This window comes from Mesoplodon densirostris, chromosome 10, assembly GCF_025265405.1.
Source record: "Mesoplodon densirostris isolate mMesDen1 chromosome 10, mMesDen1 primary haplotype, whole genome shotgun sequence".
Lineage (NCBI taxonomy): Eukaryota > Metazoa > Chordata > Mammalia > Artiodactyla > Ziphiidae > Mesoplodon > Mesoplodon densirostris.
In genome coordinates this window covers 71564892-71579361 of record NC_082670.1, presented here as the reverse complement: position 1 = coordinate 71579361, position 14470 = coordinate 71564892, and the positions used below count along the sequence as shown (strand labels likewise).

Here is a 14470-nt window from a genome sequence, read left to right as displayed (position 1 = left end):
AATCTCATTTTTATAAAAAGTCAAACATTAACTAAAAATACAAGCTGGGGGCCTCCCTGGTGGCACATTGGTTAAGAATCCACCTGCCAATGCAGGGGACACGGGTTCGAGACCTGGTCTGGGAAGACTGCACATGTTGCAGAGCAACTAAGTCCGTGCACCACAACTACTGAGCCTGTGCTCTAGAGCTCGCAAGCCACTACTACTGAGCCTGAGTGCTGCAACTGCTGAAGCATGCATGCCTAGAGCCCGTGCTCTGCAACAAGAGAAGCCACTGCAATGAGAAGCCCACGCACCGCAACGAAGAGTAGCCCCGGCTCGCTGCAACTAAAGAAAGCCCACGTGCAGCAACGAAGACCCAACGCAGCCAAAAATAAATAAATAAATTAATTAATTAAATAAAAATACAAGCTGAAAGAAATATGGCAACAACAAAGCACAAGGTTAAAATATACAGGCACATGCCCAATTTAGAACAAATTAGGAACTAAATTTCTTCCATCCACAGAAATGAACCATGTGTAACAAAAATAATCATAAACCTCATCATAGGAGACACATTGGAAATTTCCCTTAAAACTGCCAAATGATAAATGTTTACTTTTCAAATTCAAGAAAACTAAACTGACTCCAGTTTAGAGTACCTTCTACAATTATTGGAAAAATACTGAGATAGGCAACGCCAGTGGCTAGTTACCAGAGTTTAGGGTTTTAAGGTCACAGGCTAGATTCCCAGCGTGGTCTAACCATACTCCATGCCCCACATGTGGTATGTCTCTTGCACTTCCCCTTGAGAAAATTTAAGATTTGATCACTGAGGCAGGGGAAACACCTAGAGAGACCTGATAATCAGTCCCAACCAACAGGCTAAATAAGAAGTACTGTTGATGTAAAAATAATCCCCTGGACACTGCCACCAAATCCTTTTTTAACCATATACTCCATGAAGCCAAAACTGGAGCTGCTATAATTTAGGACTTTCTTGTCCAGTCAGATTAGAAGTTGTGTGTTAATAACAAATAAACACTCAATGTTCACTGCGTGCCAGGCCCAGTTCTTATCACCTTACATGCATTAACTCTTTAATCCCTAGAAGTATGAGAAGACATTGAGACACAGAGATGTTATGTTATGCCACTTGCCCAAGTTACATAGTAGAAGGTTACAGAGCTGAGAAGCAACCCCGAGTAGTCTGCCTCCAGAGTCCATGTATTTACCTACTGAGCTAGTTGGATGGAGATCAGAGTCCATATATTTAACTACTATGATATATTGCCTGGTGCCCAGCCAAGACTCAATCACCAGACAGATAACCAAACTGCATAATCAGATCATCAATCCTTAAAATCATTTGTTGAAAATATTTTATTTATTTATTTATTTGGTTGGTTGTGCCGGGTCTTAGTTGCAGCAGGCGGGCTCCTTAGTTGTGGCATGCAAACTCTTAGTTGCAGCATGCATGTGGGATCTAGTTCCCTGACCCAGTATTGAATCTGGGCCCCCAGCACTGGGAGCTCAGAGTCTCAACCACTGCGACACCACGGAAGTCCCCCTTAAAATCATTTTTAATTCTCCAGAATACCCCAACTCTCCGGAGAGTGAGAATCTTCAATAATTGTTGATTTACACACATTTTAGAATTCATTTTCCTTTCTGTTTCCCACCAATACCTCTACTGAGAGTACTCAGGAGAGGGTACTGAAATTGAAATTTCCAAAAAGAATGGCATGACTCAAGCCACAAGTTATACAGCTGAGCTCTGGCCAGGATGCCACATTCTCTTCAGTGATGTAGTTTTAGGGTGAGGGTTTAGGCAATGCCACAGCCTTGCAGGAATTTATAAAGATTATTTTTTTTTGTTACTTGGAAAGCACACAATTCAAGTACTGAAATGTTTCATACAATATTGCTAACAACTTAAATAAGATTCCAAGAAACTGAGTCTCAGCTCATTTTTTCCATCATGGCCTCAACAAAGTCTTCCCACCCCCCAAAACATAAGCGTTCCCTATTCATCTCATTTTAATCACAAGGACAGATCCCATTTAAGATTTGGCTTCCTTCACATACCTTCAGAAATACCCTGGCCATCCTGTTACCTTCAAAAACTCAAACTCTCTTAAGTTTGTTGACACAAAAAAACATTATTTCATAAAACTTCATGTATTCTACAGTCTTCATCCCACATACTAGAAAAAGCCAGTGTCTGAAGGAATTTTCATGTTAGGTGATAACAGCATCCTTTTCCCTTGCACTTTATAAAGTCAGGCTGATTCTGTCATGTAGCCAAGTCATCTTTAGATAAAGAAGGTCACTGATGCTAATAAAGTTGAGTAAAAACTACAGAGAAATGAATTATTCTCCCAGAGCCCTTTTATAAGGGCACTTTAGTGACTATTTGGTCAACAGAAATAGGCAACAAACATCATACCTGCAAATTTGAGAAAATAAAATCCTGCAGACCAAATGACAACAGTTTGAGAGAACTAGCACAACTGGGCAACCACTGAGAGATATTCTAACACAATACTTCTTACTCCCTCCCCAAGTCCCAGTGCAATGGCACACAAAGAGAAAGGAGATAATAGTCATTCTCAATCCTCAGGGACTTGGACAAGAAAGAAAGCCAAGGGTATATGACACTGCTAGAAATACCTTTCCCAGGAAGGGATAGAATAAAAGGTTCTGCATCTCACAGTGTTTGCTGGCTTTCTACTTCTCCTAGACAGAGATGATGAAGGTATGAGCTGACAGACCTCTGTAGGAAATTACTTTCCCAGACAGACAGCTGCTGGCTAAGTGATGCCCTGATGAGTCCCCTTGGCCACCATGCTCAGTACTGCTGCAGAGCATCCTACTAGTTTGATGTCTCCATTAAGGCACTGGGAAAGGGCTAGAGGGGCCTTAGTTATCATCCTGAACAACCTCATTATGCACACATGCCCCACAATATCTGACAAAGCAAGCTGGCAGAAGGCTCCTTTATTCCCTTCCCCAGACTTATAAGTATCAGTCAATGATAAATAAAAGACACTTCACATCAAGAGTCAGGATAGTGAAGAGTTAGAAAAATCTCAACCCAAAGCATTTCATAGAACCCTCCTCAGAAGCATATACACAGACTACTCAAAGGTGCCCTGTAGATGGTGACTCAGAATTCATACTAATTTGGTCTATAAGTAAAACTGGGAAGGAAGGAGAATGGGTGAACAGACATCTTCCACAAACACTTGCACCTTACTCCAAGGAGTAAGGACTTCTTCCCTCACATTCTTATGTCTCTCATAAGATTTTAAACTGCTGTGTTATTGGGAGCTTGATCCACATCCATTTCCTTAAGGAAAATCCAGATATAAAAATTTTTTTCCCGGAATTATGATTGGAAATTACTTGACATGAAGAAGAGGAAGAGGAGGAGGAGGAGACGACTGTCTAATTTCAAATGCTTACTAGGTATCAGATGCTATGCTAAGTGTTCTGTATACATTATGCACCAAGAGTCACTACTCAAATTCTATGTTATTCTTCACGAAGTTTCCCTAACCACCTCATCTAAAACTGCCCTCATATGCATTCTCTCAATACCCTGCTTCATTATCTTTATAGCACTTAGCATTATCATATATATATATATATATATATATTTTTTTTTTTTTTTTTTTTGCGGTACGCGCGCCTCTCACTGTTGTGGCCTCTCTTGTTGCGGAGCACAGCCTCCGAACGCGCAGGCTCAGTGGCCATGGCTCACGGGCCCAGCCGCTCCGCGGCATGTGGGATCTTCCCGGACCGGGGCACGAACCCGTGTCCCCTGCATCGGCAGGCAGACTCTCAGCCACTGCGCCACCAGGGAAGCCCTATCATATATTATTTTAAATTTGTCTAATTGCTTATGCTCTGACTTCTATCACTAAAACGGAAGTTATATAATCTGTCTCATTTACTGCAGCATCTCCAACATCCAGAAAGGTGCCTAGTACACAGCAGGCACTCGTGAACGCACGATCTCGTTTAATCCACTCCAGGGTCCCATGAGGTACTGGTAACAGAGGGAACTGAGGCCAAGGGAGGTTAAAAAATTTGCCAGAGACAACCCAGCTAGGAAGTAACATCTGACTATAGAACCTACACTCCTCTTTTCTATGCTATACTACCTAATTACAAAAATCCCCCTGAATATTCCATTCTCAAAATTTTTCTCATCAGAATGATTTATACACATCTGAGCTGTGGTAAAGGTTATTAGAAGAATACTGACTGGGTCATGAAGTCTATGCAGTTCAGCGAGAGGATTCTATTGCATGGCAGTGTTAGCAGTGTGACCTCTGTCCCATGGCTAGGGGAAGAATAAAAATCTAGGAAATGGGTTTGACTGAATAAGGATATGGTGATGTCTTATTAACAAATAACTCCAGTGAATACTGAAAATGTTATTGGACAGAATTTGGAGTTTATCTGAGAGAACACTCTATGGAATCCATGAGTACCACATAATCTCTGTCACCTTTCTTAGTATGAGATTATAAGGTCCTAGAAGACAGAGGCTATCTCGTACTTGCTCTCCTGCACAGAGTGACATATGCAAGAGCATGGTTACCCATCAAAACATTCTATTTCACATCTAGAAAAATTCTGGCCTTGCTCCTGCTTTATTCTGGTGTCCCATTCACTGGGCAAAGGTCATTCATGAGGGATCTGGGAGTCCTAAGAGTGTTCAAAGAATGGGTGGGAAGGGTAAGGGGAGATATGTCTATAGGCCACACCCCCTTGACACTGCTTGTGTAAATGAACATTTTTCTAGATGTACCTCTAACAGAAATCCAGCATAAGGATAATCTTTATTTTTAAAGAAGGCTGCCCTAGTTCTATTTGACATTACTCTTTAGGAGGCTGGATACTTTAGATAGGATTTTTGGGGGGATAGAAGGAAGAGGCAGTTAAGACACAATATGGTTATTTTTAAGATTAAATAGCTCTGATAAAAAGCAATATCCCTCTAGGAAAAACATACAGTTGGGAGAATGGCACTAAAGAAATGGCATCTCCCATGACTCCCCATTTATGTTTCTACCACTCACAATATTCTTCAGTACAGTGGCAAAGGATTTAAAGATTACTCACTGATAAAAACAAGATGCTTATGAATTAAATGAATGTTCTCAAATTAGGACAGATTGTTAGAATGGAATCAACCATAAGCATACAGACTAGGACTTTTATTCCTCTCTCCAAATATTGGCAGATAGCATTTTCTGACACATAATTAGTATCTGTTAAATGACAGACTCAATGATGGACACTGAACAAATCAGGCAACAAGAACTCTGTCAAGGGGATATGGTCCTAATGCAGTCATTTTCTCAGGATCTAACAGTATTTATACTACTAACAATAGGAATGGATACATCAAGTTTCCTCTGATTACTTCTTGACCCCAGAGGATTTAGAGCATGTCATCTCCATTGCCATAAAGGGAGAACATGGTCAAAGAAGGGAAAAAGTTAAGTGTGATGAGCCATGCTGAATGGAACAAAGCTGATGAAAGGGCATTAGGCTATGAAAGAGGAACAGTTCTCATGCAATACTACTCTTCTCTGGCAGAGCCTTCTTTTAAGATTCTGGGTGCATCGCAATCACAATGTTAAGCACAGGCAGTGGGCACATAAAAATCAAACTGTATCACTAAGCTTCTTTCTCCCACTTTACAGATGGAGGAACTAACACACCACAAAGAAAGCAACTTTTCCCAAGGAAACACGATGACAAGGATTCTATCCATTTCATAATTCCTCCCAAAACTACCAGGCAGCGTTCAATTAAAGACCCAGATGACAGTTCTAGGTGGCAAGCTAAATACATCTAGGTGTTTCAAACATAAGGTAAGTACAGATTCAGATTCACCAGCTCTGACTATATGCAGCTAAGAACTTGAGTACGAAACCCCAATTTGCAAAGAACAATGATGAATGCAAAAGACCCCAACAATCAACAACTAACTCTCTTCTCCCCATTGGACCTCCTCCAAAAGTAGCACATGCAGGCAGGACCTGAGTGCCATAGGAGTTGCCATCAGTGGTCTTCACCCTAGGTCTGGGTGTAAGTACTGACCTAGAATTCCTGTGCCAGGAAGTTCCTTCAGATCACAGACAGGCAAGGATCATTCTTTGCATCTGGATCCCAAGCTCAGTCACATCCCAAAGGGAAGCACTCCAGACCTGTCATTTTTTTCCATCTACTGTCCTTGGAATATGGTGGAACTACAACTGAATGCTATTTTTTAAAATACACTCTGTGCCCATTAACTCTTCTAGAGAAACCTTCCCAGCTTCTTTTAAAGTTTCTCCTGGTTGGAATGTGGTATGCTCCAAATACAGATTTCTGGTACCTTTCCAAAGTTAAATCATTTGAAGCCCTCCCTCCCCATACATAAAAAATATATCCTTCCAGCATCATTTGACCGAAGTATAAAGCAACCTGGTTGGCCTCCATGCATCCGATGGCATCTTCCAAGAGTGAAAACTCCACGCAGACATAGCCATAGTCGTAACCTGGGGACAGCATTTAAATACAGACGGGAGTGGTGTTAGTGCCTTGAAAACACAAAAGACACACTTAAATCCCCTGTTTCTGAACCCCTTAAACACAAGCCCTCCCCATAGCACCCCCCACCCCTGTACTAGGCAAAGCTGCTACCCCAAACAGAAAAAAGTACTGAAGGAAAGTCTGGATGTTTCTGGACTTAGAAAGTCATTCCAAAATGGTCTTTTCTATTAACCAAGAAGATTCTTTGCCCTCTTTAGTACTGATGATCTGGTGAGGGTGCCCCAGAATTGGGTAATCCCACAGAAAGTTCAAAGGGGGACCCAAAACATTTTAACCACAGGCTGAGTCTTCTGGAAAAACAAGGTCAACAAGAACAGAAAATTATCTGGGGAAAAAAAATGTATCCCAAGAGAGGAAGGAGAAGCAATTATCTCAGAGCTATGCTAATAGTCACCACTTATCAAGCAGAAACCACCTTCAAAGACAGAAGTGCTGACAGACTGAGGCAACTATATACCACAGGAAGCTTCTGGTTGGCAGGGGACAGACCATATCAGGTCTCCTCTTTTTTTTTCCTTGTTTCAACTCAAGTCATAAGCCAGCTAAAATCTTTATGAAAGGAAGAAGGTGTAAAAGCATAAGTAAGTACAAATGGCTGGGTCCAAAACTGTGCTTATGCACAAAGTTGGGGTAGGCTGGGGGAGAGACAGGAATTGTTAGCAATCAGTACATGTTCAAGAATTGTATGTACCATCAGAGCACAAAACACCCTTCACCATTTTCCTGAGCAAGTGTCATCTGTGACTCTCGTGACCCATGAGATGGGAAGTCATGGGATTTACAAGCTGATAAACTCTAACACTAACCCCATCCTATAATTTCCTTGATACTGCCACCATATGACTACAAAAATATACTTATTAAAGCAATGCTCCACAAGTGGCTTCCATGTTTCCTCCACTCCACTGCCTCACGGGATAAAGAAGTTCATCTTTAGGAGTGACACTGTGCAGATGGAACACCAAGAAAAAGATGTGATTTGTTCAAATAAGAAATAAAACTCAGGGGCTTCCCTGGTGGTGCAGTGGTTAAGAATCCGCCTGCCAATGCAGGGAACACGGGTTCGATCCCTGGCCCGGGAAGATCCCACATGCCGCGGAGCAGCTAAGCCCACGTGCCAAAACTACTGAGCCTGAGCTCTAGAGCCCGTGCTCTGCAACAAGAGAAGCCACGACAATGAGAAGCCTGCGCACCGCAATGAAGAGTAGCCCCCGCTTGCCACAACTAGAGAAAGCCCCGTGTGCAGCAATGAAGACCCAACACAGCCAAAAAATTTTTTAAAAACACAAATAAATAAATTAATTTTTTTAAAAAAAGAAATAAAACTCAGGGAAAGAGAAACCACACAAAACCTAGGTCAATTTTGAGCACAAAGTATATATAATAATAGAAAACTGGTATCATTGAATCAAGGTAATAAAGGCCAAAAAAAGAAAAAAAAAAAAAAAAAAAGGAACAGGAAAACAACAACAAAAAAGCTAGGGCAAGAGAAAATGTAACTTAAAAACAGACCAAACTTGGTGAAATGGGTTGGATCCCTTGTCACATGGAATGAATGGCCTGAAGTGTTTTATTATGATATAGGTAAGGCTTTAGATCTGTTACATACTCCAAGTTCATTATGAAATGTTACAATGGTATAATTTGATTCTTCCTTTGAATTTTAGGAAATGACCAGGAAGAAAAGAAAGCTACTAGAAATCTCAGCACCCCCTTACGTGGACAGAGACTTTCTACCTGATTTCACAGCTTTGACCAACACAGATTAGAACTAACCCCTGGAATCTCTATTTAAACTTACCACAACAAAATCAGTCTTCTCTGATTAGTAACTATTTGGAGAAATGAAACTACTTTAGAGAAACAGTATATGCATTTGTATATACCCTATTAACAGTAGAAATTGTTTTGTTACATATTTCCTTTCAAGTGGATTTCTTGATTCAACTCAGTGAACATCTCATACATAAAACATTCTGCATTTTGTAAAGGGCTCTGAGTGTTCTTGGGAAACACTGCAGAAGAGCAGAAGCAACTAAGGTGCCTTTTATCACCAAGTATCTACTGTAAACATTCAAATGTATGTCCACAATCAGAAAGGGGCAGCTACGTAACAAGCAGATATACTCTCAAGTGTGTTGATTACCTCTACAGAACATCGTCAAAGGAGCGTCCAGGTGTATGGAAAGCAAACCCTCTCCGTAGCTGCCAAAATGAAAAACACAGGGAACCAACACCAAATTGGCAAAGCCCTGAGTTTCCTTTCTGTTCTTAAAGAAGTAACTATTGCGGCCCAGAGGAGCACACAGAATCTATGTGCAGAAAAAGAAAGGATTCATGGCAACATTCATACTTTGCGAACAGACTTTGATACTAATGTCACTGCAAAGGAAAAGATACTAGAGGAGACATAATGAGCATCTAGAGGAGAAATAATGAGCATCTAATAGCATCTCTATACAGTCCTGAGATACTATATGTTGACAATGTACTTCAGATATAATATTTAAATTTATAAGCCCAACATTCAACTTCTTCTGCCTGAAACTTTATCAAACAAAAACAGAAATTCAAAGTTTAGGGAATTCCCTGGTGGTCCAGTGGTTATGACTCGGTGCTCTCACTGCTGGTGTCCAGGTTTGATCCCTGGTCAGGGAACTAAGATGCCGCAAACCATGCAGTGTGGCCAGAAAAAGCAAAAAATTTTAACTATAATACCTAAAACTTTAAAAATAAATAAATAAAAATTAAAAAGGACCCAATCTTGATCCAAAGCATTTTGTGTGTCCAAGACTCAGAGTTGTACTATAAGGATTTTCATAAACTGCCAAAATGGGTGATGATACCAAGTAATATTTACAAAGCACCTGTAGGTGCAAGACTGTATTCTAAATATTTTACATATAGTTAATCCTCACATGACTATCCTATAAGGTAAATACTATTAACTTCATTTTACCCATCATGGGGAAGCAGTCAAAGAACGAACAAGTAATTTGTTCAAAATCACCTCAGTGGTAAGTAGCAATACCTGGCTTCAAACCCAGTAAGTCCAGATTCAAATTGATGCTATTAACCACTACACTGTATAAATTAATCTGATTTCCAACCTCCACAGAGCCCAATTACAGAAAGGATCCCACATGCCTAAGCACAGATAAGACTATGTCTATAGTTAAGAAATACTGAAATTGGAGCACAACAGTTATTTTTATTCTAAAATATCTATAGCAGAACCATTGTGAGTGGGCCTGACTGTGCAAGTTAGAAAGCATTCACTTTCATGGATTGAATATACTGGCTATCAAAATTCTTCTGAAAAGACAGAAACCCAAAAGTCTTGTTGTAAATGATGGCTATAAAAATTACAATATGGGGCCTCCCTGGTGGCGCAAGTGGTTGAGAGTCCGCCTGCCGATGCAGGGGATACGGGTTCGTGCCCCGGTCTGGGAGGATCCCATATGCCGCGGAGCGGCTGGGCCCGTGAGCCATGGCCGCTGAGCCTGCGCGTCCGGAGCCTGCGCGTCCGGAGCCTGTGCTCCGCAACGGGGGAGGCCACAACAGTGAGAGGCCCGCATACCGCCAAAAAAAAAAAAAAAAAAAAAAAAAAAAAAAAAAAAAAAATTACAATATGATAAGATACTTCATATAGTATATTGAATATAGTATATTTTTAAAACTTTAAAATTGAGAACAATTATATAAAATGTGTATAGGAAAAAGGACTAGAATTAAATACAATGAAGTTGCATCTAATTCAGAGGTCAGAGACAAAAGTCAGCATATGAGATGAAAACCATGCATTTTCAATATCATACTTGAACACCCCAAGGTGAAGAACAACATACCATCTCTCAACATAGGTTAAGTCCAACACTGCCAGTTTTTCCTCCAGCGTCGCAACAGATCACTTTTCTTTTGGCTGACACCAGATGAAGAGGTTGGCTTGCATTTAAGGGCCATAATGTATGAAAAATATATCACTTTAAATAACAGAATCACAGCCAGCATAGTGAATGCTCATACTCAGAGAAAACTGGAGAGACCACCTGAAGTCACAGCCGAGTCACACCCCCACCTCTCATGCTCACTCCATGAGAGGGAAAATGGGGTGTGGGGTAGGGGAGAGGAGTTGAGCAAGCACAGGTGAATATACAGAAATCTGAAAATGATGTAATGTGACACAACTGTAAACAAAAATGATTACAGTGGTTGTATTGAGATAATTGGAATTTTTTTCCTTTAGTTCTCAAATGTAATTTTATAATTCACAGAAAAAGTTCTAGTAGACACAGAAGATGTTCCACTCAGAGACCTAAATGTTCTGAAGACTGCCAACCAACCTTGCATTCAGAATTGCTAGGAACCATCTGGAATCATCAAGATGGTAAACTCAGTGTTAACAGTCCCACAGACAGATTCTCACCTAAAAAGAGTAATAAAAAAGTCTCTTTTATTACCTTTTTCTTCCATCATCACATGCTGGGAAGAAACCTGGTGGGCTGATGGGTCTTTGTGGCTTATTTGTATGACTATTAAAAAGCATATCTTACTCCATTTTCTAACCTAAATGTATAGATTTCTCATAGAAATGTGAATGCTCCTTATACTTTTTTTTGCAGTTGAGAAGGATGAGAACAAGGCAAAGGAAGGAAATCTATAAAGGTAATATTAAATTTTCAATTCTTCTCCATCTTCATTAACCATGTGGTTGCCTGTTCCCCCAAAAAGTATCTGTGATAATAGCTAACCAGGTGCTTAGGGGGAAACAAGGTACAGAAAACAAAGCCCTGATAAATAATATCCAATCCCAGAACTAATTCTTTATCTCTGTCCCTAGAAAAGCTGACTCAGTGATGCTGACAAACATGGCCCTTGATCATTCAAGCCGTTAGTCTACACCAAGCCCAGTTTTCATAACAGTTATACACCAAGATTTTTATTTAAGCAAATGAGATGAGCAGCCCTATATTCAAACTGACCAAGAAAAACCCAACTGAACATAAACAAGTCCAGTTGAATTTCCCATTAGGAGAGTACTGGTTGACTTTGAAAAAGGCCAGAATATACATACCAACTATGAAATGTAAAAAAGAATCAGGATTTTAAAGGACATAGGCAGAGGGAAAAATTAATTTTTTAAATTTTATTGGGTATCTTTGAGGAAAAAGAAAACACAGGGGGGCCTCCCTGGTGGCGCAAGTGGTTGAGAGTCCGCCTGCCGATGCAGGGGATACGGGTTCGTGCCCCGGTCTGGGAGGATCCCATATGCCGCGGAGCGGCTGGGCCCGTGAGCCATGGCCGCTGAGCCTGCGCGTCCGGAGCCTGCGCGTCCGGAGCCTGTGCTCCGCAACGGGGGAGGCCACATACCGCAAAAAAAAAAAAAAAAAGAAAAACACAGGGATTTTTTCCCTTTAAACAAGGAGTAATATTTCTGTGGAAACAAAGCATTATGAATATAAAAAGCACCATGAAAAATATTAATAGAGATTCAAGAGGGCTTAGTTCTATTGGTCTTGTTTTCCTAATTCCATTTCACTGGGAATATAGGTGTTTGGAAGAAAAGTAAAATATTATCAGGTTAGAGATTTTAACAAAAGTCAAACAGAACTGATCCAGGTATCTGAATTCCCATCAATGGAAATAACATGACAAAGGAGGCCTGTGTGAAAGATTTCCAACAGGTACTTTGCTATGTTAAAACCTCAAATGAGTATGTACCTGCAGCTTTCATTATGAAAACTAGGAAAATATCTGACTTACATGTCAAAATACCATCTGGAAAGAATGAAATTGGCCTGTATGAAATCATCACTTTGACATATTATAAGCACTTTCAATTCTCTCTCCTTCAACTATGCATATAAGGATTGCTGGTTTATAATAAAACAGATGAAACTATGAAGATATGCACTGATGATTACTTGCTAAATTTTTGAAAACTGCATATGGTTCTATTTTATCTAGCTTTCCATCTGCACCAGCTGGTTATTTTTTCTGGTTTGTATTTTCAAGTAGTTTTCAAAATCCAAAATTAATCATAGGGTCACTTCACCCTGATGATGGTTCTCGGGCCCAGATTAACATTTGTTAGGAAATTCTCACCCTTATTCAACTCATTTCAATTCCACTGACATTTACAATGCTATGTGAGCACAGAGGAGGGGAGTGTCCTAGCCCTCAGAGAGCTGAGTCTAATGGAAGAGTTATGACAAGTAGATAAGCATAGACCATCTCAAAATGCTATGTAAGTCAAAAAAGGGAACATTAATTTTTTTTCTGAACTATAATTAACAAATAATATTGTATTACTTTTAGGACACAACATGATGATTTGATATATGTATATACGGCAAAATGATTACCACAATAAGTTTAGTTAACATCCATCACCATACATAGTTACGATTTGTTTTCCTTGTGATGGGAACTTTAAAGATCAACTCTTACTGAACCTTCAAACATCCAATACAGTACTGTTAACTACAGTCACAACCCTGTATATTAAACCCCCAGGACTTTTTAAAAATCTGTGAACAACTACTCTTTTTAGAGCCAATGGTCTAGTTCAATTTTTGTTCACTTGAAAACAAACAAAAAAACCTACAGATCAACCATCAGGAATAAGATCTGAGTTTTTCTCCCCAGCTAAGAACACTCCAACCTGACAGGAAAGATGGTACAGTAGTGGCAAGCGGATCACCCAAGAGAGGAGTAGCATCAATGCTGAAGAAAACTGCCCATGCAGAGAAATGATCCCAGAACAACAGAGGTCCCAGACTAAGTGGGGGAGGGGGATATTTTCATTTCTATACACCCAACACTAGCATAATACCCGGCACGCAGTGGCGCTCAGTCAATGCCACATCACTTGTAATGAGTATCTTCACTGGAGCAACACACAAGAAAGTAACTTCTACAGTTATGTACATAGGCAAGAAGCTACAGCTAATTCACCATGTGCCCTCAGGCAAGCCACTTCTCTCTGGGCTTGGGTTATCTCATATGCCAAGTAGCAATGATGGTAACTCCTTTGCAGGGTGGTTTCAGGGGTGCATGAGACAATACATTTCAGTACCCCTGTGCTTCTATTACAAAGCGCTCTCAGGGACTAAAGATGAGACAGCTGCCCCTGTGCTGCTGCTAACTTACTGACAGCACTTGTCCTCCATACAGTCATTTTAAAATACGGGACTATTCTTTTTTTTTAAATTTATTTTATTGAAATATAGTTGATTTACAATGTTCAGTTAATTTCTGCTATACAGCAAAGTGATTCAGTTATACATACATATACATTCTTTTTCATATTCTTTTCCATATGGTTTATTACAGGATATTGAATATAGTTCCCTGTGCTATACAGTAGGACCATGTTATTTATCCATTCTATATACAATAGTTTGCACCTGCTAATCCCAACTCCCAGTCCATCCCTCCCCACCCCCCTTGGCAACCACAAGTCTGTTCTCTACATCTGTGTGTCTGTTTCTGTTTCATAGATAGGTTCGTTTGTGTCATATTTTAGATTCCACATATAAGTGATATCATATGGTATTTGTCTTTTTTTTTTTTTACAACTTTATTGGAGTATAATTGCTTCACAATGGTGTGTTAGTTTCTGCTTTATAACAAAGTGAACCAGTTATACATATACATCTGTTCCCATATCCCTTCCCGCTTGCATCTCCCTCCCTTCCACTCTCCCTATCCCACCCCTCCAGGCGGTCACAAAGCACCGAGCTGATCTCCCTGTGCTATGCGGCTGCTTCCCACTATCTATCTACCTTACGTTTGGTAGTGTATATATGTCCATGCCTCTCTCTCGCTTTGTCACAGCTTACCCTTCCCCCTCCCCATATCCTCAAGT

At 40.2% G+C, this 14470-nt stretch overlaps 1 protein-coding gene across 1 annotated transcript in view; it reads right to left on the bottom strand.

Moving 5' to 3' along the window:
* Positions 1-14470, bottom strand: part of RBM6 (RNA binding motif protein 6) — a 108755-nt gene that overhangs the window by 54876 nt on the left and 39409 nt on the right. Inside the window, exon 6 of the mRNA XM_060109298.1 lies at positions 6472-6545. Coding sequence (XP_059965281.1) covers positions 6472-6545 — 74 coding nt within the window. The remainder of the gene's footprint in view (positions 1-6471; positions 6546-14470) is intronic.